This window comes from Dendrobates tinctorius, unplaced genomic scaffold (genome assembly GCF_039654945.1).
Source record: "Dendrobates tinctorius isolate UK_male_01 unplaced genomic scaffold, ASM3965494v1 ptg000028l, whole genome shotgun sequence".
Classification (NCBI taxonomy): domain Eukaryota; kingdom Metazoa; phylum Chordata; class Amphibia; order Anura; family Dendrobatidae; genus Dendrobates; species Dendrobates tinctorius.
In genome coordinates this window covers 4,708,564-4,730,783 of record NW_027361696.1, presented here as the reverse complement: position 1 = coordinate 4,730,783, position 22,220 = coordinate 4,708,564, and the positions used below count along the sequence as shown (strand labels likewise).

Here is a 22,220-nt window from a genome sequence, read left to right as displayed (position 1 = left end):
GGTCTCCCTCAGAGGTCATGGGTCTTCCAGCAGGACAATGACCCAAAACACACTTCAAAAAGCACTAGAAACTGGTTTGAGAGAAAGCACTGGAGACTTCTAAGGTGGCCAGCAATGAGTCCAGACCTGAATCCCATAGAACATCTGTGGAGAGATCTAAAAATGGCAGTTTGGAGAAGGCACCCTTCTAATATCAGGGACCTGGAGCAGTTTGCCAAAGAAGAATGGTCTAAAATTCCAGCAGAGCATTGTAAGAAACTCATTGATGGTTACCGGAAGCGGTTGGTCACAGTTATTTTGGCTAAAGGTGCCAATACTTTTGTTTGGCCCATTTTTGGAGTTTTGTGTGAAATGATCAATGTTTTGCTTTTTGCTTCATTCTCTTTTGTGTTTTTTCATTTAAGACAAATTAAATGAAGATAATAATACCAAAGAATTTGTGATTGCAATCATTTTCAGGAAGAAACTGAGTATGACAAAATTGCAGGGGTGTCAATACTTTTGGCCACAACTGTATGGGGTGGATATGTGTCCCAAGGGCGGGTGGGGGTTGTTGCTGGTATATTACCTACCCGTATATGTGATGTCACTACCTATTTTGTATATAGAAGTTCATCCTTCACTCCAGAATGAGGCAGTAAGTGGTTCTGATGAGGTTGTGTCCCCTACATCAGATGTGAACAGGCCGACGGAGGCTCGCCAGAGGGAGCACTCACAGGCCGACGGAAGCTCGCCAGAGGGAGCACTCACAGGCCGACGGAGGATCGCCAGAGGGAGCACTCACAGGCCGACGGAGGATCGCCAGAGGGAGCACTCACAGGCCGACGGAGGATCGCCAGAGGGAGCACTCAAGTTCCAATCCACAAGTGATCGATGTTAGTCAAGCAATTTAGTTTTACATAGCGGAACAGGACGCTGTGTAATAGAAGGGAGACCTCACATATATGTACACCCCACTATACAGATCTGTATGTAACAGGCACTAATAATGGATGCATAGATGTATACATAATGTACTAGTAATGGGGGGGGGATGATATATAGATGTATATGGAATATACTAATAATGGGGGATATAGAGATGTATACGTAACGTACTGATAATGGGGGGAAATATAGATGTGTAAATATACTAATAAAGGGATATGTAGATGTATATGTAGTGTCCAGATAATGGGGGATATATACTGTAGATGTATATGTAATGTACGGATAATAGGGGATAAATAGATGTATAGGTAGGGTGCAGAATAGAGATGAGCGAATTTGTTCAGATTTTGGCCCCGAATCTGATTTTGACATATTCTGCCATGTTCAAACAGCTATCGTGCTGAATGTCTTATCGGTTCTGAACATATTCGGTAATTTCCACTTCCATTGACTCTAATGACGTTCGGCTTTGTTCAGCAAATATTGCAAAAACAATATTCGGTTCTGATCGTATTCGGAACCAAATCTGAACAAATTCGCTCATCTCTAGTGCAGACATGTGTTCTCTACTGATGTTCTCATCATTTCTCTCATTGTTAGAGCTTATGCTAGTTTTGAGAGAGCAGAACATACCGTACAAGACGCCAAGATCAGCACATATAGGGCCCCATAACAGGGCCCACTAAAAAGTCATACAACAAATATCACAAAGTGAACAGCACCAGACCCTCAGCTGTGCATCAGCCGCACCACAGACATTGGGTGATCTGGGAGCTGCCCCTGGTGCTGAATGGAGCTGCAGGCCAGATCCAGAGGTTGCGCGTCACTGTCCTCCCAGGGACACATACGGCCATCTCACCTAATCTTATGCATCACATATAGAGGATCCGTGCCAGCACACCCCAAACATCTGCACGACCCTTGTCCTCATGAGAAGCCCTGATAGGCAGTCGCAGGTGAGGAGTGGCCTCTGCAATCCCAGACTCTGTGCACTGCTCTTCGCTCCGAGCGTTCCCACATTCTCCCTCTACCACGGTGACTTCAAGAAAAGTAGATTTTTCACATGGTTTTTGGCTCCATGACGGAAAGTGACAAAGTGTTCATGAGAACTTTCAAGAAGTTTGCTGTCAAAACATCAGTGTGTGGGGGTCCGAGTGCGCGGTGGAGCCGCCATATCTGCTAATTGCCCCTCACATCCATCTACTAAGAGAAAACAGCCAAACAAAAGAATTCCTCCAAAAGTCCCAACACTGGAAAGATCCAGAATACACAAGCAGCCTATCCAGTAGGCTCCTCACTACCTGGTGGCAGATTATAAGCCTCGCGGATGACTGAGCAGCACCAATGAGGGCCCTGGGATAGACAGGACACTCCACACACCACACCTGTAGAGTATTATATCTGGGCCCGTTCCCACAGATACAAGGTCAGAGTGAGGGGGTGAGGAGTCCCATCATGGTCACATGTTCCACAATAGTCAAATGGCTGCAATTCTCTGAAACCGACAGATATGCAAGGAGGAGTGCAGAGAAGTAGAACTTCCCATCACCATGGACAGATTTGCCAGCACTTACACTGCACACAAGCAGAATGTCCGCACTCAGAGGCACGACTGCTGCAAAAGCTCAATCCAACATCTCACTCAGGAGTTCTCTGTCCCTTTAAGGCCGCAGCCGGCAGCACGCTCTCAGGAGGTGACTTGAGGTGAAGGCTGCAGGGAGCCGCTCTGCCAGGGAACATCGGAGCCATGTAAGGTCAGCAGATGCAAAGGGAACAGGAAATCAACCACATCACTGGTGGTAAGCATCCAAATCTAGCCACACTGCAGGCCACCACTACATCTACTGATACCCCAGGACCGGCACCCCTAACTACAAGTCCTCATATAACTTCTCGCCTGCAGCAGCCAAACAGGAGGATTGCCGAATTACAGAAGCCAGTAGTAAGTAGCGGACATGATTCTGGGGCATATGGCCTCCAAGCGGTCACCAGGACACTCCATGGTACCCAATAATAGACATAGAACACCTGCAATACGGAGAGAAGCTAGGGACTTACCCACCACAGTGCCACCACCAGGGCCACATCACCGCGGTGTCACCTCAGAACCGCCAGGGCGACCTCAGCACCGCCAGGGCCATTTCACCTCCACATCACCTTAGCGTCGCCAGGGCCACTTCAGCACCACATCACCTCATCTCCACATAATCTCAGCGCCACATCACCTCACCTCCAAATCACCTCTGTGCCGTCAGTATCACCTCAGCACCGTCCGGGCCATCTCACCTCCAAATTACCTCAGCACCGTCAGTGCCACCTCACCTCCAAATCACCTCACGGCTGCCAGTGCCACCTCACCACATCACCCTCAGGACCACCTCACCTCAATGGTGCTGAGGTCACGTGGCCCTGGCGGTGCTAAGGTGATGTGGATGCGAGGTGGCCCTGGCAGTGCTGAGGTGAGGTGGCCCTGGCAGCACTGAAGTGATGTGGTGCTGAGGTGAAGCGGAGGTGAGCTGGCCCTGGCGGCACTCAGGCGATGCGGATGTGAGCTGGCCCTGGCGGCACTCAGGCGATGCGGATGTGAGCTGGCCCTGGCGGCACTCAGGCGATGCGGATGTGAGCTGGCCCTGGCGGCACTCAGGCGATGCGGATGTGAGCTGGCCCTGGCGGCACTCAGGCGATGCGGATGTGAGCTGGCCCTGGCGGCACTCAGGCGATGCGGATGTGAGCTGGCCCTGGCGGCACTCAGGCGATGCGGATGTGAGCTGGCCCTGGCGGCACTCAGGCGATGCGGATGTGAGCTGGCCCTGGCGGCACTCAGGCGATGCGGATGTGAGCTGGCCCTGGCGGCACTCAGGCGATGCGGATGTGAGCTGGCCCTGGCGGCACTCAGGCGATGCGGATGTGAGCTGGCCCTGGCGGCACTCAGGCGATGCGGATGTGAGCTGGCCCTGGCGGCACTCAGGCGATGCGGATGTGAGCTGGCCCTGGCGGCACTCAGGCGATGCGGATGTGAGCTGGCCCTGGCGGCACTCAGGCGATGCGGATGTGAGCTGGCCCTGGCGGCACTCAGGCGATGCGGATGTGAGCTGGCCCTGGCGGCACTCAGGCGATGCGGATGTGAGCTGGCCCTGGCGGCACTCAGGCGATGCGGATGTGAGCTGGCCCTGGCGGCACTCAGGCGATGCGGATGTGAGCTGGCCCTGGCGGCACTCAGGCGATACGGATGTGAGCTGGCCCTGGCGGCACTCAGGCGATACGGATGTGAGCTGGCCCTGGCGGCACTCAGGCGATGCGGAGCTGAGGTGGCAGTGAGATGGCCTTGGTGGCACTGATGGTGCTGAGGTGAAGTGGCGTTGGTGGCACTGAGGTGAGTTGGCCTTGGCGGAGCTGAGGTGGTCCTGGCGGCACCTAAGCACCGCCAAGAACATCTCAGCTCCGCCAAGGACACCTCACCTTGGCACCACATCAACTCAGTGCCTCCAGGGCCGCCTCACCACGACATCAACTCAGTGCCACCTCACAGTGTCACTCGATGACTTCAAGTCAGTGTTGCTATGAAACATTATCTCGTCATTTACCTGCAGTGTTAACTCAGTGCAACCTAAGAGAACTGAAGCAAGTTTTTGTGAGGTGAAGCTGGCACACTGTTATGATAGCGTAGCAATTCACTCAGGGAATATAGGCAACACCAAAACCTGCAACTGACCCTGCCGCTTCCTGTACAGACTAGAGATACTGACCCCGAAGTCCCTAGTGGTTCCTGCAAGACCAGAGAAAGCCCAAAACCACAGAATAGAATTTGGCAGCTCGGACCTATGCTGCCCGAAAGGACATCGAGCGCTTCCCCTTTTCCTAAAGAACTGGAGGGCAGAGCAGAGTGCAAATTACCTACAGAAGGAAAAGTGTCTGGAAATAGAAAGATCCCAGGGTGAGTAAAGCAAACTACGGAAAACAAAATAAAGGGTTTAAGTATGTACAGTTAGATAATATGCCACCTAATTCCAAAAAAGAAACAGAAGCTGGTGCAGGGAAAAGAGCAAACAGCTGAGGGATAAACCCTAGCTAGTCTTTCACTAACTAGCTTAAAGCAAACCTGTCAACAGGATTTTGCTAAATAAACTATAAACAATGTCCGGTTGGTGCCGATACACTGATTAAAATTATACCAGGGGTGAAGAAATCTATCTTGTGGTTGTTGAGTTACCTGCTTTTGCAGTTTTGCGTTAGTGTCATGCTCGAGCTCCGGAGTGGCCTGTGGGCAACTCTTTTCGTGCTCTGGCCTCATCGCCATCATTGCGGCTTAAATGACAGGTCACTGAACCTTCAGCGACCCGCCTCCCATTTTAAATACTGTGCACTTAATATTGCGCTTTAAAAAAAAACGTGTGAGTTCAACAAAATGGCACCGATGCATGCGCAGTAGCATCTATTGTCAAGCGATGTTCTTAATCTGTGCAAGCCCTGCACCGGAGCACAAGCATCGCATTAACGCAAAACTGCAAACACACAGTACAAAAGTCGGATTTCTTAACCCCGGTAGCATTTTAATCAGTGCAACAGCGGCAACCTGACAATGCCTGTAGTTTACTAGTAGTAAAATTCTGCTGACAGGTTCCCCTTAAACTACAGTAGTGTGTCTGGACATCCAGGAAACACCTGCAGGGGGAAAGTATCGTATTTTGAGGATAAGACGCACCGATTATAAGACTAACTGCAAATTAAAAAAATTTAATAAAATGGTGGTGCATCTTATAATCAGCTTTTACAGTAGCTTACCTGAGGTGCAGCAGAGGTGGTGAGGGGTTACAGGTGACCGGGTCGTTGCTGCAGGGAGCTGCTGGCCCCAGGCTGGTAGGAGGTGCTTGGCAGTGGGGGGAAAATGTGATGGACTCCAGGAAAATGGCTGCAAGCTTAATGCAGCAGCAACCCCACTTCACTGCAGCCTGTACGCCACGCTTTGATTATAAAACACACCACTGCCCCCCCAAGTTTGGAGGAAAAAAAATGCATCTTATAATCCGAAAAAAACGGTATATAACGCTGCACTCGACTGGTGATAGGACAGACAAATGAGTAAATGGAAACTAAAACCTGGACAAAATGGTGAATCTGCTGTGGCTCGGCGGACAGAGACGTCAACCACGAAGAACAGAATCACAAGGTCTGAACCCAGACGTCCGGCACACACATTGGTAATATCTGGGCTCAAGAACACAAATATTTTATAAGACACAATGGAGCTTCCAATTACAGGCACCCTGGACCAACATCTCAGTGCAGCAAATTGCGAGCGATCCCACTCAAACAGTACGTGACAGTCATCTTTCGAGGTCACATAGCGGAATCACTTCAAAATGTCATCACACAGTAAGATGACCTTATCTACAGATAACTACCATAACATCCTCCACCATCATCACCACCACAAAATCCTCCACCAGCATCATCACCATAAAATTCTCCATCACCACCGCAAGTTCACCACCACAAAATCATCCACCATCACCACCATTCCATCCTCCACCAGACCCGTCGTGCCCCACCCCTCACTAGATCTTAAGTACAGTTGCTCCTTCCCCAAGTCCTCAGTCCCGCAGCCTCCCCACCAGGTTCTCAGGTCATCAGTTGCCCTCCCCCACCAGGTCCTCAGTTCCGCCACTACTCCCAGGACCTCAGTCCCTTTGTTTCCTCCGCACCACCAGGCCCTCTCACTCACTTTGTCCCAAATATATCCAGTCCCCTTTCTCTGTCAACCCCCCCCCCGTACTCCCTTCTTGTATCCTCTCCTTCAGCCCATTTTCCTCCACTCAGTCCCTCTCTCCATCTCCCTCCCTGATCCCACCCCCTTTTCCTCCCCATTGCCCTCTCTTCACATCCCCCTTCCCACCCATCCCTTTTCCTCCGCAGTCCTCATTCGCTCCCCCTTTCCGTCCTCTCTCCCCTGTCTTCTCCATCAATCCCCCTCCAGTCCTTTCCCTCCGTCAACCTCCGGTCCTCTCTTTCTCCCCCAGTCCCCCCCCATCCTCTCCGTCCCCCTTCCCCTCCCCCCTATCCTCTCCATCTCCCACCGGTCCTGTCCTCTCCACCCCTCTCCGGTCCACTCCGTTCAGTCCTCTGTTTCCTACGTTCCTCTCCGTCCCCCCTCCATTCCCCATTGGTTCTCTCAGTCCCCCCTCGCTCTCCCCGATCCTCTCCGTCCGTTCCTCTCCTTCCCCCTACGTTCCTCCTCTCCGTTCCTCTCCTTCCCTTCCCTCTGGTTCTCTGTCCTCCCCATCCCCCCTACGTTCCTCTCCGGTCCCCCTCTGGTTCTCTGTCCTCCCCATCCCCCCTACGTTCCTCTCCGGTCCCCCTACGTTCCTCTCCGTCCCCTCTCTCTCTCTCTCCGGTCCCCCTACGTTCCTCTCCGTCCCCTCTCTCTCTCTCTCCGGTCCCCCTACGTTCCTCTCCGTCCCCTCTCTCTCTCTCTCCGGTCCCCCTACGTTCCTCTCCGTCCCCTCTCTCTCTCTCTCCGGTCCCCCTACGTTCCTCTCCGTCCCCTCTCTCTCTCTCCGGTCCCCCTACGTTCCTCTCCGTCCCCTCTCTCTCTCTCCGGTCCCCCTACGTTCCTCTCCGTCCCCTCTCTCTCTCTCCGGTCCCCCTACGTTCCTCTCCGTCTCCCCCTCTCTCTCCGGTCCCCCTACGTTCCTCTCCGTCCCCTCTCTCTCCGGTCCCCCTACGTTCCTCTCCGTCCCCTCTCTCTCCGGTCCCCCTACGTTCCTCTCCGTCTCCCCCTCTCTCTCTCTCTCTCTCTCTCTCCAGTCCTCTCTGTCCACCTCGGGTTCTCTCCGCCCCCCCTCACGTTTCTCCTTATGTTTCTCTGTTCCCCCGTACGCTCCTCTCCATTGCCCCTCTCTCTGGGATCCTCTCTGTCCCCCTCAGATCTTCTCGGTCCCCCTCTGTCCCCATCTCGCCAGTCCTCTCCGTCCCCCTCGGGTCCTCTCCCCCTTCTCCTTCTGTTTCTCTCCATCCCCCTCAGATCTTCTCGGTCCCCCTCGGGTCCTCTCCGTCCGTTCCTCTCCTTCCCCCTACGTTCCTCCTCTACGTTCCTCTCCTTCCCTCTCTCTGGTTCTCTGTCCTCCCCATCCCACCTACGTTCCTCTCCGTCCCCCTCTCTCTCCAGTCCTCTCTGTCCACCTCGGGTTCTCACCGCCCCCCCCCCTCACCCGGTCCTCCTTATGTTTCTCTGTTCCCCCGTACGTTCCTCTCCATTGCCCCTCTCTCTGGGGTCCTCTCTGTCCCTCCCTACGTACCCATCTCTCTCAGTTCTCCCTCTCGCCAGTCCTCTCCGCCCCCCTCGGGTCCTCTCCCCCTTCTCCTTATGTTTCTCTCCATCCCTCTCAGATCTTCTCCGTCCCCCTCGGGTCCTCTCTGTCCCTCCCTACGTACCCATCTCTCTCCGTTCTCCCTCTCGCCAGTCCTCTCCGCCCCCCTCGGGTCCTCTCCCCCTTCTCCTTATGTTTCTCTCCATCCCCCTCAGATCTTCTCCGTCCCCCTCGGGTCCTCTCTGTCCCTCCCTACGTACCCATCTCTCTCCGTTCTCCCTCTCTCCAGTCCTCTCCGTCCCCCTCGGGTCCTCTCCCCCTTCTCCTTATGTTTCTCTCCATCCCCCTCAGATCTTCTCCGTCCCCCTCGGGTCCTCTCTGTCCCTCCCTACGTACCCATCTCTCTCCGTTCTCCCTCTCGCCAGTCCTCTCCGTCCCCCTCGGGTCCTCTCCCCCTTCTCCTTATGTTTCTCTCCATCCCCCTCAGATCTTCTCCGTCCCCCTCGGGTCCTCTCTGTCCCTCCCTACGTACCCATCTCTCTCCGTTCTCCCTCTCGCCAGTCCTCTCCGTCCCCCTCGGGTCCTCTCCCCCTTCTCCTTATGTTTCTCTCCATCCCCCTCAGATCTTCTCCGTCCCCCTCGGGTCCTCTCTGTCCCTCCCTACGTACCCATCTCTCTCCGTTCTCCCTCTCGCCAGTCCTCTCCGTCCCCCCTCGGGTCCTCTCCCCCTTCTCCTTATGTTTCTCTCCATCCCCCTCAGATCTTCTCCGTCCCCCTCGGGTCCTCTCTGTCCCTCCCTACGTACCCATCTCTCTCCGTTCTCCCTCTCGCCAGTCCTCTCCGTCCCCCCTCGGGTCCTCTCCCCCTTCTCCTTATGTTTCTCTCCATCCCCCTCAGATCTTCTCCGTCCCCCTCGGGTCCTCTCTGTCCCTCCCTACGTACCCATCTCTCTCCGTTCTCCCTCTCGCCAGTCCTCTCCGTCCCCCTCGGGTCCTCTCCCCCTTCTCCTTATGTTTCTCTCCATCCCCCTCAGATCTTCTCCGTCCCCCTCGGGTCCTCTCTGTCCCTCCCTACGTACCCATCTCTCTCCGTTCTCCCTCTCGCCAGTCCTCTCCGTCCCCCCTCGGGTCCTCTCCCCCTTCTCCTTATGTTTCTCTCCATCCCCCTCAGATCTTCTCCGTCCCCCTCGGGTCCTCTCTGTCCCTCCCTACGTACCCATCTCTCTCCGTTCTCCCTCTCGCCAGTCCTCTCCGTCCCCCTCGGGTCCTCTCCCCCTTCTCCTTATGTTTCTCTCCATCCCCCTCAGATCTTCTCCGTCCCCCTCGGGTCCTCTCTGTCCCTCCCTACGTACCCATCTCTCTCCGTTCTCCCTCTCGCCAGTCCTCTCCGTCCCCCTCGGGTCCTCTCCCCCTTCTCCTTATGTTTCTCTCCATCCCCCTCAGATCTTCTCCGTCCCCCTCGGGTCCTCTCTGTCCCCCCTACGTACCCATCTCTCTCCGTTCTCCCTCTCGCCAGTCCTCTCCGTCCCCCCTCGGGTCCTCTCCCCCTTCTCCTTATGTTTCTCTCCATCCCCCTCAGATCTTCTCCGTCCCCCTCGGGTCCTCTCTGTCCCTCCCTACGTACCCATCTCTCTCCGTTCTCCCTCTCGCCAGTCCTCTCCGTCCCCCTCGGGTCCTCTCCCCCTTCTCCTTATGTTTCTCTCCATCCCCCTCAGATCTTCTCCGTCCCCCTCGGGTCCTCTCTGTCCCTCCCTACGTACCCATCTCTCTCCGTTCTCCCTCTCGCCAGTCCTCTCCGTCCCCCCTCGGGTCCTCTCCCCCTTCTCCTTATGTTTCTCTCCATCCCCCTCAGATCTTCTCCGTCCCCCTCGGGTCCTCTCTGTCCCTCCCTACGTACCCATCTCTCTCCGTTCTCCCTCTCGCCAGTCCTCTCCGTCCCCCTCGGGTCCTCTCCCCCTTCTCCTTATGTTTCTCTCCATCCCCCTCAGATCTTCTCCGTCCCCCTCGGGTCCTCTCTGTCCCTCCCTACGTACCCATCTCTCTCCGTTCTCCCTCTCGCCAGTCCTCTCCGTCCCCCTCGGGTCCTCTCCCCCTTCTCCTTATGTTTCTCTCCATCCCCCTCAGATCTTCTCCGTCCCCCTCGGGTCCTCTCTGTCCCCCCTACGTACCCATCTCTCTCCGTTCTCCCTCTCGCCAGTCCTCTCCGTCCCCCTTGGGTCCTCTCCCCCTTCTCCTTATGTTTCTCTCCATCCCCCTCAGATCTTCTCCGTCCCCCTCGGGTCCTCTCTGTCCCCCCTACGTACCCCTTCTCCTTACGTTTCTCCTCTCTCTCTCCGGTCCTCTCCATTCCCCCTCTCCTTACGTTTCTCTTCGGTCCTCTCCCTCTTTCTCCAGGTGCAGCCTACCGAGCAGTGGCGGTGACAGTGCGGACGACACGTCCTCTCTCCCCGGTCTGCACTCACCTTGAGCAGCGAGTCCCCCGGCGCCGGTCACACTCGCCATCACAGCGAGCACATAGCGAATCATAGTAGAGCAGAGCACCGCTCAGGAGCCGCCTCATATCTCACACGTCCGGTCCGCCCCGCAATGCAGAGTCCGCCGCTTCCCGCTCGCCTCGCCGCTCCCCGGGTCATACCTCGGCACCGGCCCGCCGGCCGCTTTCCATCCCGGCCCCGCTCCGGACAAGCCAGGCCAGCGCCGCAGCCTAACCCGGCTATTACAACCGCGCAACGCCCACGGACATTTCTGATTGGCTGCACTTCAGAAATGTGGAAGCTGATTGGCTACGCCCTGAAAAAAGGGAGGCACTTGCCAAGGACCGGAGAGTGGGAGGAGACTGGGCGGAGTCAGCCGCAATCTAGTTGAGAGCTCTCATTACGAGCTGTCGCGCACAGAAGAAGCCGCAGGATCATGCGCAAAACCGGGGCAACCGGTGACTAAACTGGCACTGGACTCTACGGGATAAATGACTGGGAATGGTACCGGGTACAACGGGAGACTAAATGGGGGCAATACCGGTCACAACCGGAAAGAAAACTGGAGCCTGTACTGGACGTAACTAAAACCGATACTAGAAACAGCTGGAGACTAAACCGGGACCAGTACCTGCAATCAAACTAGGGCTGGTACCAGAGACTACATCGGGGCAGGTACTAAACACAACCAGAGCCTAAACCGGAACCAGTAACTCTCATTAGATTAGGGCTGGTACCGGAGACTAAATCGGGGCCGGTACTAAACACAACTGGAGAGACTAAACCGGGACCAGTACCCGTGATTAAACTAGGGCTGGTACCAGAAACTAAACCAGGGCCGGTACTAAACACAACCGGAGAATAAATCTGGACCAGTACCTGTGATTAAACTAGGGCTGGTATTGAAAACTAAACCGTGGTCGGTACTGGAGTCTAAACCGGTACTTTTGATTAAACTAGGGCTGGTACCAGAGGCTAAACGGGGCCGGTACTAGGCACAATCGGAGACTAATCCGGGACCAGTACCTGTGATTAAACTAGGGCTGGTACGGGAAACTAATCCGGATCCGGTACTGTGCACAACTGGAGACTAAACCATTACCTGTGATTAAACTAGGGCTGGTAACGGAGACTAAATCGGGGCCGGTACTAGACACAACTGGAGACTAAACCGGGACCAGTTCCTGTGATTAAACTAGGGCTGGTATTGAAAACTAAACCGCGGTCGGTACTGGAGGCTAAACCGGTACTTTTGATTAAACTAGGGCTGGTACCAGAGGCTAAACGGGGCCGGTACTAGGCACAATCGGAGACTAATCCGGGACCAGTACCTGTGATTAAACTAGGGCTGGTACGGGAAACTAATCCGGATCCGGTACTGTGCACAACTGGAGACTAAACCATTACCTGTGATTAAACTAGGGCTGGTAACGGAGACTAAATCGGGGCCGGTACTAGACACAACTGGAGACTAAACCGGGACCAGTTCCTGTGATTAAACTAGGGCTGGTACGGGAAACTTAACCAGGGCCGGTACTAAACACAGCTGGAGACTTAACCGGAACCAGTAACTGTCATTAAATTAGGGTTGGTACCAGAGACTAATTCGGGGCTGGTACTAGTCATAACTGGAGACTAAGCCGGGACCAGTACCTGTGATTAAATTAGGGCTGGTACTAAACACAACTGGAGACTAAACTGAGACCAGTACCTGTGATTTAACTAGGGCTGGTACCGGAGACTAAAATGGGGCTGCTACTAGTCACAGCTGGAGACTAAACCGAGACCAGTAACTGTCATTAAACTAGGGCTGGTACCAGAGACTAAAACGGGGTCGGTACTAAACACAACTGGAGAGACTAAACCGGGACCAGTACCCGTGATTAAACTAGGGCTGGTACCAGAAACTAAACCAGGGCCGGTACTAAACACAACCGGAGAATAAATCCGGACCAGTACCTGTGATTAAACTAGGGCTGGTATTGAAAACTAAACCGCGGTCGGTACTGGAGTCTAAACCGGTACTTTTGATTAAACTAGGGCTGGTACCAGAGGCTAAACGGGGCCGGTACTAGGCACAATCGGAGACTAATCCGGGACCAGTACCTGTGATTAAACTAGGGCTGGTACGGGAAACTAATCCGGATCCGGTACTGTGCACAACTGGAGACTAAACCATTACCTGTGATTAAACTAGGGCTGGTAACGGAGACTAAATCGGGGCCGGTACTAGACACAACTGGAGACTAAACCGGGACCAGTTCCTGTGATTAAACTAGGGCTGGTACGGGAAACTTAACCAGGGCCGGTACTAAACACAGCTGGAGACTTAACCGGAACCAGTAACTGTCATTAAATTAGGGTTGGTACCAGAGACTAATTCGGGGCTGGTACTAGTCATAACTGGAGACTAAGCCGGGACCAGTACCTGTGATTAAATTAGGGCTGGTACTAAACACAACTGGAGACTAAACTGAGACCAGTACCTGTGATTTAACTAGGGCTGGTACCGGAGACTAAAATGGGGCTGCTACTAGTCACAGCTGGAGACTAAACCGAGACCAGTAACTGTCATTAAACTAGGGCTGGTACCAGAGACTAAAACGGGGTCGGTACTAAACACAACTGGAGAGACTAAACCGGGACCAGTACCTGTGATTAAACTAGGGCTGGTACCGGAAACTAAACCGGGACCGGTACTAGGCACAACCGGAGACTAAACCCGGACCAGTACCTGTGATTAAACTAGGGCTGGCATTGAAAACCCGGGGTCGGTACTGGAGACTAAACCAGGACCAGTACCTGTGATTAATCTAGGGCTGGTATTGAAAACTAAACTGGGGTCGGTACTGGAGACTAAACCCAGAGCAGTACCTGTGATTAATCTAGGGCTGGTATTGAAAACTAAGCTGGGGTCGGTACTGGAGACTAAACCCGGACAAGTACCTGTGATTAAACTAGGGCTGGTACCAGAGGCTAAATCAGGGCCGGTACTAGGCACAATTGGAGACTAAACCGGCACCAGTACATGTGATTAAACTAGGGCTGGTAACGGAGACTAAATCGGGGCCGGTACTAGACACAACCGGAGACTAAACTGGGACCAGTTCCTGTGATTAAACTATGGCTGGTACGGGAAACTAAACCAGGTCTGGTACTAAACATAACTGGAGACTAAACCGGGACCAGTAACTGTCATTAAATTAGGGATGGTACCAGAGACTAAAGCGGGGCCGGTACTAGTCAACTTTGGAGACAAGGCCAGGACCAGTACCTGTGATTAAACTAGGGCTGGTACTAAACACAACTGGAGACTAAACTGAGACCAGTAACTGTCATTAAACTAGGGCTGGTACCAGAGACTAAATCGGGGTCGGTACTAAACACAACTGGAGAGACTAAATCGGGACCAGTACTTGTGATTAAACTAGGGCTGGTACCGGAAACTAAACTGGGGCCGGTACTAAACACAACTGGAGACTAAACCGGGACTAGTACCTGTGAATAAACTAGGGCTGGTACGGGAAATTAAACCGGGGCTGGTACTGGACACAACTGGAGACTAAACCGGGACTAGTACCTATGATTAAACTAGGGATGGTACCAGAGACTTAACCGGGGCCGGTACCAGACACAACCAGACACTAAACTGGGACCAGTAACTCATTAAACTAGGGCTGGTTCCGGAGACCAAATTGGGGCCGGTACTAGTCACAACTGGAGACTAAACCGGGACCAGTACCTGTGATTAAACGAGGGCTGGTACCAGAGACTAAATCGGGGTCGTTACTAAACACAACTGGAGAGACTAAACCGGGACCAGTAACTGTCATTAAACTAGGGCTGGTACCAGAGACTAAATCTGGTCGGTACTGGATGCAACCAGAGACTAAACCGGAACCAGTTCCTGTGATTAAACTAGGGCTGGTACGGGAAACTAAACCGGGGCCGGTACTAGACACAACCGCAGAATAAACCAGGACACTTATCTGTAAGAGCTGGCAAAGCGCCAGAATTGGCGCATCTAATTGATGTGCCTTTTCTGGGCAGCTGCGAACAGCTACATTTTGGGCTGGGTGGGGCCTAATATCCATGGCCCCTTACCAGCCTGAGAATACCAGCCCCCAGCTGTCTGCTTTAGCAAAGTTGGTTGTCAAAAATGGGGGGGATCCCACACCATTGTTTTTATTTTTTTAAATAATTAAAAAATATGGCGTGGGGACCCCTCTATTGTTTATAACCAGCCATGCTGAAGCTGACGACTGAGGGTTTCAGCCCCCAGCTGTCCGTTTTGCCTGGCTGGTTAACAAAAATACAGGGGACCCACATTGTTTTTTCTTCTTTTAAATTATTTGTTTACTGCTCAGGCGCTGTCTGATGAAAGCTCTCATCAGCCGCAGCCTGCTCTCGCTGTTATTAGCGGCAGCAAGCGTAAGCTTAAGGGAGCAGTAGTCCCATCAGCTGGAGGTAAACTGTATACCTCTATTCACAGCTGAGTGCGCACGCTGTCTTTTTACAGTGTGGGAACCGCGTCTCTCTGACCGGCGGTGATGATTTTACCGCTGATCAGAAGCAGTGTTTGCCGGACTGTCTTGCACATGATAGCGCGACAAACACCCGGCTGTTTTTGGGGGCAGAACCTGAACAGTAATATAGACTTCCTAGTGAAGTCCATGTTCGTTGTCCGTGCCCGAACAGTAGGTGTTCGGTATGGACGCCGAACTTTACTGTCCGGGTTCGCCCATCTCTGCTTGTCATGCATTATGTTCCCATGTATTGTGCTGATCATGGATCGATAATTCCACTCACAGGTTAATGTGTGGGAATGCTTAGCACATCTCCTCTGATACCTTTTGTACAAGGCCATGATGAAGCACGCGAGGACCCTGGCTTGTGCTCCCCCACACATTCTGTGCACAGAGCAGAGTGTAGGTGGTGGCTGAGCAAGGACCTGAGTGAGACATCCAGGTGAGTCACCGCTAGGAAAGTTCTGCTCAAAGAGACAAAGTTGAAGATTCTAGCAGATGGTGATGACGAGTGATATTCCCCCAGCACAGCTGCCCGGGACCGTCCATCATCAAAACTTTAAATAGTGTCACAAATAATGAGATGACTTTACTCATTAATTACAGGCAAATCTTTATATTGCAGAAGAAAGGAGAAACACGGCATTCCCTGGGACGCCAGCTCTCAGGATTTGCATCCATATGCGCCTGGCAAGGTCTCTAGTCCTTCACACTGTGCGGGGAGCATTGTGTAGCATTGTTCTACTCTGCTCCTGGCTTTCATCAATACACAACCCAAACACTGTGGCCAAACACTGAAGGCTGCTAGAGACAGGGCATGACTTCATGGACCTTTCCAACACTTTATTAATGGATATTCTAAAGGATACATATAGGTTAGTTATGCACATACCTAATGACCGGTGAGCTGATCGCTCAGAGCAAGCCATAATAAAAACAGCCCATATTTTTAGGTTTGTTGTACTGTCTTGGAAGGATGTTAGTGTCATGATCCATGCGGGATCCGGACATATAAAAGCACAGGTAACCTTTTTTTTTTTTCTCAAGCTGTGCTTAGAGATGTTTTTGCCCCCGGTGGCCATTTGGATTATTGCACTGTGGTGTTGTTTGTTCTAAGTTTGCCCCCGGTGGTGGTGAGCGTCATTGCACTCTGTTTCTTTAGTTAAGTGCACATTTATAATGTAAGTGTGATTGCTGGCTCTGCTATAAGAGAGTCACAGCTGTGGCAATCAGCGTTGGTGATAGTACTCATTTCAACCATCCCTGGTGGAGGAAGGAGCTGGAGAGCGTTCCTTGCAGCACTGTCTTAGCCCTGGTGTGGAAGGAGTCATAGGGGATTTCCTTGTAGCTCTGACAGAGCTTGGTGGCAGCGTTTCAGGAGGAGAGCTGCATTCTGGTGGTGGACTCTGTTGCCGGGAGCAAGTACAACAGAGTAAAGCTAAGTGGTGTTCTCCTGTTTGTGTTTTCCCTTCGTGTGTATTAGTACAGCAGTGGGGCCAGTGCCTGCGCCACCCAGCTCCCTAGCAAGGGATAGGTGAAGGGTGTACTAGGGCGACAGGTATCCTGAGCGGCGCCCGGTGCGTAACCGGCATAGGGAACGTTAGGAGCGTTAGGGACACTGACTCAGGAGAGTGCAGCAGGTCTCCACGTCCCCTTTCCCTATCGCAGGGCCCACCGTTGTAACTGTTTTCCCTCCCCCTTGTCTTGTTGTTTACAGTTACCGGCCTGCGGGCCATGTCACACAGGACTGTATCACGTGCCGCGTCTTGTTGTTTACAGTTACCGGCCTGCGGGTCGTATAACACAGGATGGGTCCACGTGACATTATCACCAACCGACAACTTTTTTTTCTGCTGAGCCATGGACCCAGTTCAGCCCTTTGCCGAAATGCTGCAGATCCTTACTAATGAGATTAGGGGGCTGCGCGGAGGGTTGGTGCGGCAGCTTCGGCTATTGGTGGGCTCTGGGGGCTTGGTTCAGGAACAGGCTCAGCCAGAACCCAAGATATCCCTCCCTGACAGATTTTCTGGAGGTAGAGATCAATTCTTGGTGTTCCAACAAGACTGCAAATTATATTTCAGGCTGCGCCTCGTTCATCAGGGAGTGAAGAGCAACGGGTGGGAATCATTATGTCCCTTCTTAAAAGGGAACCCCAATCCTGGGCCTTCTCCCTACCGGACGATTCTCCATCATTGGTGTCTGTGGACGAGTTTTTTGCGGCTTTGGCGCTTGTGTATGGGGATCCTGATGGCCTCGCCCTGGCGGAATCCCGACTCCGTAGGTGTTAACAGGGAGCCCGGGTTGCTGAGGAGTACTGCTCAGAGTTTAGGAGGTGGGCCACTAACACTCAGTGGAATGACCCTGCACTTAGGAGTCAATTTGTGCAGGGTTTGTCTCCAAAGTTGCAGGATACTCTGGTGCAGTACGCCGCCCCCAGGTCGCTGGAGGCCGCCTCAGGGAAAGACATATACAAAAAGTGCCCCCTGATGTCCTCGCTAGGGAGGAGGACCCACCAGTGCGGACGGAGGAACCCAGTCAGCCCGGTGTTGATTCAAAAAAGGGGGTGCCTGTGGCTCGTCGTGCGCCACCCAGCTCCCTAGCAAGGGATAGGTGAAGGGTGTGCTAGGGCGACAGGTATCCTGAGTGGCGCTCGGTGCGGAACCGACATAGGGAATGTTAGGAGCATTAGGGACACTGACTCAGGGGAGTGCAGGAGGTCTCCACGTCCCCTTTCCCTATCGCAGGGCCCACCGTTGTAACTGTTTTCCCTCCCCCTTGTCTTGTTTACAGTTACCGGCCTGCGGGCCGTGTCACACAGGACTGTATCACGTGCCGCGTCTTGTTTACAGTTACTGGCCTGCGGGTCGCGTCACACAGGACGGGTCCACGTGACAGTTAGGCTGGCGGAATGCACCAAATAATAAAATAATAATGAGGTGCGTTCGCAGCCTGGGTGTCATGATCCCAGTGCGGGTTTTTGAGCTGCACACCGGGGGTTAATGTCTGGAGCTCTGTGCAGGTTTTGACCTGCACACTTGGGGTTAATGATTGTGGCCTCTTTCTGGTTCTGGGAGAGCTTCATAAACCCCTGGGTAGCTTCAATCCCTGCCAGTTATACTTTTGCCATTGGCCTAGTGTGCTGACCCCCGTGTGCCTGTTTGTTGCTATAGCTTGTTTATATGGTTCTGACCCGATTCTGTTTCCCGTTGTGAGTTTGCCTGTTGATTTTGTACTGCGTTATTATCTGTGTATGACTCATTGCATGTGACCTGACTACTCTCTGCTCGCCCCTTTGGTACCCTACAGCTATCTCTGTGTATGACTCATTGGCTACGTCCTGACTATTCTCACTGTCTATGCCCCTTGGTAACTTTGTCTCGCAGTTACTCTGCTAGGAATTGTCTTTCAGCTCCTAGCTCTGTGGAGTTTAGGCCACGCACCCAGCAGTCACGTGCTTTAGGTCCTGCAGCTCTGAAGTATGCATCTATTCGGTTGCTGCCCGCTCCACAGGTAGCTTTGAGCACTGTTCGCTTTACTCAGGACACGTGCACTGGCTCAGTGAGCAAGTTCAGTGCGGTGTCTTTGACATTATAACTGGCCTACAATTTTTTTTTCTCTCCTCACTTCTGCAGCATGGACCCAATGTGTGCTTTATCTGAGCAGGTGAAAAGCTTGACTCAGTCACTGCAGAAGCTTTGTTTGGAACACCAAGCTCTGGCCCAGTCCCAACGGCGGGTTGAGGACTCAGTTCAGGGGGTACTTTCCGCAGGCTTCCAGCAGGTGGGGAATAGAGATGTCATTTTAATCCCACCTGAATCCCCAGTTAAATTGCCAGATATATTTTCTGGTAACAAGGATGAGTTCAGGGCATTTAAGGAGGGCTGTAAGCTTTTTTTTTCTTTGAGACCCCGCTCCTCTGGGGATGAGAAACAGAGGGTGGGGGTGGTGATGTCCCTGCTTAGGGGGTCCCCACAAGCCTAGGCGTTCTCACTTTCCTCTTCTGCCCCTGAGAGAATGTCTGTGGATGCATTTTTTGAAGCCTTAGGGCTTATTTATGATGAGCCTGATAGAGTGCGGTTGGCTGAGGACAAAGTAATGAGTGTCTGTCAGGGGGAGCACTCGGCCGAATGGTTCTGTACTGAATTCAGACGTTGGGCAGCGGAGATTTCCTGGAGTGATGCCGCCCTTCGGGGGCTGTTCCACAGAGGCCTGTGTGAACGTCTGAAGGATGCTTTGGCACTCCATCCTCCGCCTGACTCCCTGGAGGATGCCATAGTCCAAGCGGTTCGCATGGATCGCAGGCTGCGGGTTAGAGGCATTATGCAACTGGAATCGCCCTTATTCTTCAGTGGAGATGAGACCCAGTCTCTTCCTATGGCTATGGAGGTGAGCGCTGTCACCTGTGAGGGAAAGGAAAGAAGACGCCGCTGGGAAAAGCAGTTGTGCTTCTATTGTGGGAAATCTGGACATTGGAAAAAGGACTGCCCCTCCTGTCCGTCATCCTCCAAGATGGCGGGAAACGACTAGGTCTGGGTAGTAATCGAGGAGGCAACCCAGACCTTCAGGTACAATTTTCATCATGTGCAAAAATGGTGCTGCAGGTGGAACTGGAACTTGGTTATGGTCCTGTTCAGACTACTGCTTTTATTGACTGCGGTTCGGCTGTGAACCTAATTGATACCAAGGTTATGACTCTTAATAAGATAGGGACAGCCAGGCTTCATGATCCTGTTAAACTTGTGGCAATTGACTCATCTCCTCTTAACCAAGACGGTATCTGTTGCAGGTCTGAACTTTTTTCTCTAAAAGTGGGTTCCACTCATGTGGAGAAACTAAGTTGTCTGGTGCTAGATAACTTGCCTGCAGGACTGGTACTGGGGATGCCTTGGCTTCAACGCCATAATCCTACCATTGATTGGGTTACAGGGAAATCACTCAATGGGGATGCAATAATAAATGTGGTAACCGGGGACATCTTGTTAACGCTGTTAAATCCGTGTCTGGGTCGTCTGTCGATCTGGAAGGTATTCCGGAGTACTTGAAAGATTTCGAAGACGTGTTTTCCGAAAGTGAGGCTGAGGCGCTGCCACCACATAGACCCTATGATTGTGCCATTGATTTAGTACCCGGAGCCAAGTTACCTAAGGCTCGATTGTTCAATTTGTCTGGGCCTGAGCGCCAAGCCATGAAGGAGTACATAGCTGAGAGTCTCCGCAAAGGGCATATCAGGCCTTCTGTGTCACCTGTGGCAGCAGGGTTCTTCTTTGTGAAGAAAAAAGATGGTGGTTTGCGGCCGTGCCTCGACTTTCGGGAACTGAACAAGATAACGGTAAGGAACTCTTACCCGCTTCCCCTCATCCCAGACTTATGTAACCAGTTAGCTGGGGCCCAATGGTTCTCCAAGTTAGATCTGCGGGGGGCCTACAATCTGATAAGGGTTCGGGAAGGGGACGAGTGGAAAACGGCATTCCTCACATCAGAAGGACTCTTTGAGAACCTGGTAATGCCATTTGGGTTAACTAATGCACCCGCTATTTTCCAAAATTTCATCAATGTTGTGTTTTCTGATCTGATATGCCGTTTTGTTATTATTTATTTGGATGATATTTTGGTGTATTCCCCGGACAGTCAATCTCACTTGCAACATCTAAAGACAGTTCTCCAGAGACACAGGGAGAACCAATTGTTCGCCAAATTGGAAAAATGTTCGTTTTTTGTACAGGAGCTGTCTTTTTTGGGGTTGATTGTGTCCTGTGAGGGGTTTTGTATGGATCCTAAGAAGGTGCTGGCCATCGCTGACTGGGTTCAGCCTCGAGATCTCAAGGGGCTCCAGCGCTTCTTAGGATTTGCGAACTATTACCGGAGATTCATTAAAGGTTTCTCACAAGTGGTGAAACCACTCACGGATCTTACCCAGAAGGGAGCTGATGTAAAAAATTGGTCTGTACTCGCTAAGGAATCCTTCTCAACGATTAAGAAATGTTTTATGTCTGCCCCGGTGTTGGTGCAACCTGACCCGTCCAAACCATTCATTGTGGAGGTGGATGCTTCTGAAGTGGGGGTGGGGGCTGTGCTGTCCCAGGGTCCGGCCACCCTTACCAATCTCAAACCCTGTGCCTTCTTCTCCAAGAAGTTCTCTTCAGCTGAGAAAAACTATGATGTAGGCAATAGAGAACTTCTTGCGGTCAAGCTGGCGTTTGAGGAATGGAGGCACTTTTTGGAAGGGGCGGCTCACCCTATCACGGTTGTCACGGATCACAAAAATTTGGCATACCTTGAATCTGCTAAGAGGCTTACTCCTAGACAGGCCCGTCGGTCACTTTTTTTTTCACGATTTCAGTTCTCAATTACTTTTCGACCGGGGTCCAAAAATGTTAAAGCGGATGCCCTGTCCAGAAGTTTTGATCCAGTGTCTCCCCCTGAGCCGCCGTCCTCCATTCTTCCCCCATGGGTGGTAGTGGCGGGGGTCTCAACTGAGTTGGAACAAGAAATCCTAAGGGCTCAGGCCCTAGCTCCGGCAACCAGGCCAAGCGATAAACTGTTTGTTCCAGATTCATTGCGGCCTAGACTTCTGCAGGAGTTTCATGATTCTAGGCTGAGTGCTCATCCAGGTATCACGGCCACTAGAGAGGCAGTAGCCAGGGGTTTTTGGTGGCCTTCATTAAGGTCCGATGTCAAGGAATTTGTTTCTGCTTGTGGCATATGTGCCCGTTCCAAAAGCTCGCATAACCGACCGGCTGGGGAACTCATACCTTTACCGGTTCCTGATAGGCCATGGACTCATCTTTCCATGGATTTTATTACCGGCCTTCCACCTTCCAGAGGCAATACCGTGATCTGGGTGGTGGTGGATAGGTTTTCTAAACAGGCCCATTTCATTCCCTTGGCAGCATTACCTTCAGCAGAAACGTTGTCAAGATTGTTTGTGCAGCATGTGGTCCGATTGCATGGGGTACCCCTGAATGTTGTGTCTGACAGAGGTGT

The 22,220-nt window shown here is 52.5% G+C and overlaps 1 protein-coding gene across 4 annotated transcripts in view; it reads right to left on the bottom strand.

Annotated features, from left to right (window-relative positions):
- The window catches only part of IGSF9B (immunoglobulin superfamily member 9B), a 109,931-nt gene extending 98,939 nt beyond the window's left edge, over positions 1-10,992 (bottom strand). For 3 of the 4 annotated variants that reach the window (XR_012231200.1, XM_073570026.1, XM_073570028.1), the window contains exon 1: positions 10,699-10,992. Coding sequence is in view for 3 of the 4 variants with exons in the window: in XM_073570026.1 (XP_073426127.1) it covers positions 10,699-10,762 (64 nt within the window). In the remaining variant the exon portion in view is untranslated. The remainder of the gene's footprint in view (positions 1-10,698) is intronic. The other variant, XM_073570027.1, reaches the window with a different exon arrangement.
- Between the last annotated feature and the right edge of the window lie 11,228 nt (positions 10,993-22,220).